General features: G+C 50.1%; 1 protein-coding gene across 1 annotated transcript; it reads left to right on the top strand.

The window, feature by feature from the left end:
• Positions 1-71: 71 nt before the first annotated feature.
• Positions 72-640, top strand: ATEG_05206 (uncharacterized protein; the record flags this gene model as incomplete). The annotated part of the gene is made up of 2 exons (XM_001214384.1): positions 72-81; positions 171-640. The coding sequence occupies 2 exons, from the start codon at positions 72-74 to the stop codon at positions 638-640; spliced, it is 480 nt and encodes a 159-aa protein (XP_001214384.1).
• Positions 641-2,118: the final 1,478 nt, after the last annotated feature.

Genomic DNA, 2,118 nt, shown 5'->3' with positions numbered 1-2,118 from the left:
CTACCTGGGATGAATATTCAGCGCCAAGACCGATGAAGCGTGACGACAATGAACGAACTAGCTGAGGAACGATGGATCCCCGTGAGAGTATACGAGGCGGAACTCAACGTGGAAGACTCGTATGAAAGAGGTCTCAGGGGAAGATGACCATCCTCATGAACATGATGCAGTGGATATAACTGCTGAACACAATGAAGATGATGCCGAGGAGACCTCGCGTGATGATACCGAAGACTTTGTGGCCAAAGATTCCGAGACGGCATTGGACCAGACTCCCCCAGAATTTGCAGAGCTCAAACCCACGTCTACCCGCGACTCGGCCGAACACCCGCCTAACGATGGTCATGATACCCGAGAGAGTCCGTCTAGAAGGCCCTCTGAAGTTGGCCACGAGACTTCCCACAATGCAAACGGGCCACTTACAACGGAGTCCGCTGCAGAAGATCCACATGAAGAGCTGGAATTCGACGAGGGAGAGCTGCTAGACCTAGGCGTCCCAGATGAATTCGACGCTACGAACGAAGAAAGCAGCGATAAACCGTCTGGTTCAGCTTCTGTCAAACGCCAACGCGATGAGGAAGACGAATTTGAGCTGGTCGAAAGCCCCAGCCCCGATGTTAAGCGATCACGGTCCTCATGATCCCTCGCATACGCCTCCCATTATGCTTAGAATCCGCTGTTATCGCCTTTTCTTCGATTGGTGATATACCCGCTAACTCATAACGCTGTCAATTGAAGAAGCCCTTTGACATGCACTACTTGCCTTGACTTCAAGGTTGGTGGTAGCACCGCAAATTCTAGGTAAGTGTTGACTCCGCCTCTCCCAACTTTTACCATGCCCCGGCATAGGATATGCTTTCCAAGTATATCTTTCATTTGGCGTCTTCCAGCCGCTGGGACGCCCTGTAGGTCTAGGTTTGTACATGATATCTTCCGGGTCATAGTCGCGTTTCGCTTTTCTGTTCTCCCCTGTTGTTCTTTATTGCTTTGTGGCAAACCGCCTGTGAGATACCTCTTGTGAAAGTGTTCGGCGTTTGGGCGTGATCATGGGAGGACTTGATACCAAGATCCTGTATTCGGACAGTAACTAGCATCGGAGTGCTGGTTATTGGGTACGCAGGATTCACGATTAGAGAGCAGATGTCCCAGCGAGTAATATGAATAAGACGGGTGATTGTTTTCCTGGTGCAAATATCCATGGTATCATTTGTAGGATCGTTCCTAGATTGGTATTATGTCGCCAACTGATATGCGAAGAGATCGATCGATCGATCATATGGTATGGAGTAGTCCAAGTAATCGTCAGATGTATTTCGACATTGTTCCTCGTGGTCCCTACCGCCGACAGGAATCAATCTATCTGTTATTCTAGGAGAAGGAACCGGTCCGTGTGTTAAAATGGAGGGTTTGAGCAGAAGTTTTGATATTATTTCTGGGGCAAATTACGGTAGATAAAAGGGGAAGAACGGGTGGACTTTCGACGACGTTGTTTCATGTGGTCGGGTAGTCTGGATCAACCGAAAACAGGCCACACAGTTGTTTGGGGCCGCGGATGTGAAACGCCATCTGTACTAGTATATGCAGGAGCACTCCCGTCTCCGGAGTAGTATCTGCATTGATGCTTCATTGGCCTAGCTTGCAGTATAGAACATGTCTCTACAAATGGCGGCGAAGACATAAAGCTTTGCAGAGTTTGATTGCGCTGGTGATCCTGCCCTTCGGCCTTTCCATGGGATAAAGGCCCCGTGGAGCGCTATTAATAGCACCTGACTATCTAGGCATCTAGGCAGTATACATACGGAGTAGAGCGTTACTCCGTACACATCTTGGCGGGCGAATATGAATATGACGGCCCCTGAAGGTGTAGCCCGGTGCTTGATCCGACTGGGATAGTCGCAAAGAATACTGGTCGAATCAACGACTTTCATGGAACCTCGCCATCTCACCCACCGAATTCGATCCGGATTCCAACTGGGTGAACTGACGCGTCCAGAATCCCTGGGTCTGTCCGAAACGGGTAAAATGCGCCCCCACCGCACGAGCACTGAGCGGCCTCAGGCAGGAACACGTCCATCTTGGTCTCCCTCCCTTCATTCGCTTCTCTCCATTCCTTCATGA

Source organism: Aspergillus terreus, genomic scaffold (assembly GCF_000149615.1).
Source record: "Aspergillus terreus NIH2624 scaffold_7 genomic scaffold, whole genome shotgun sequence".
NCBI classification, from domain to species: domain Eukaryota; kingdom Fungi; phylum Ascomycota; class Eurotiomycetes; order Eurotiales; family Aspergillaceae; genus Aspergillus; species Aspergillus terreus.
Note: the sequence above shows the minus strand (reverse complement) of the source record. Positions and strands in the feature narration are given on the sequence as shown.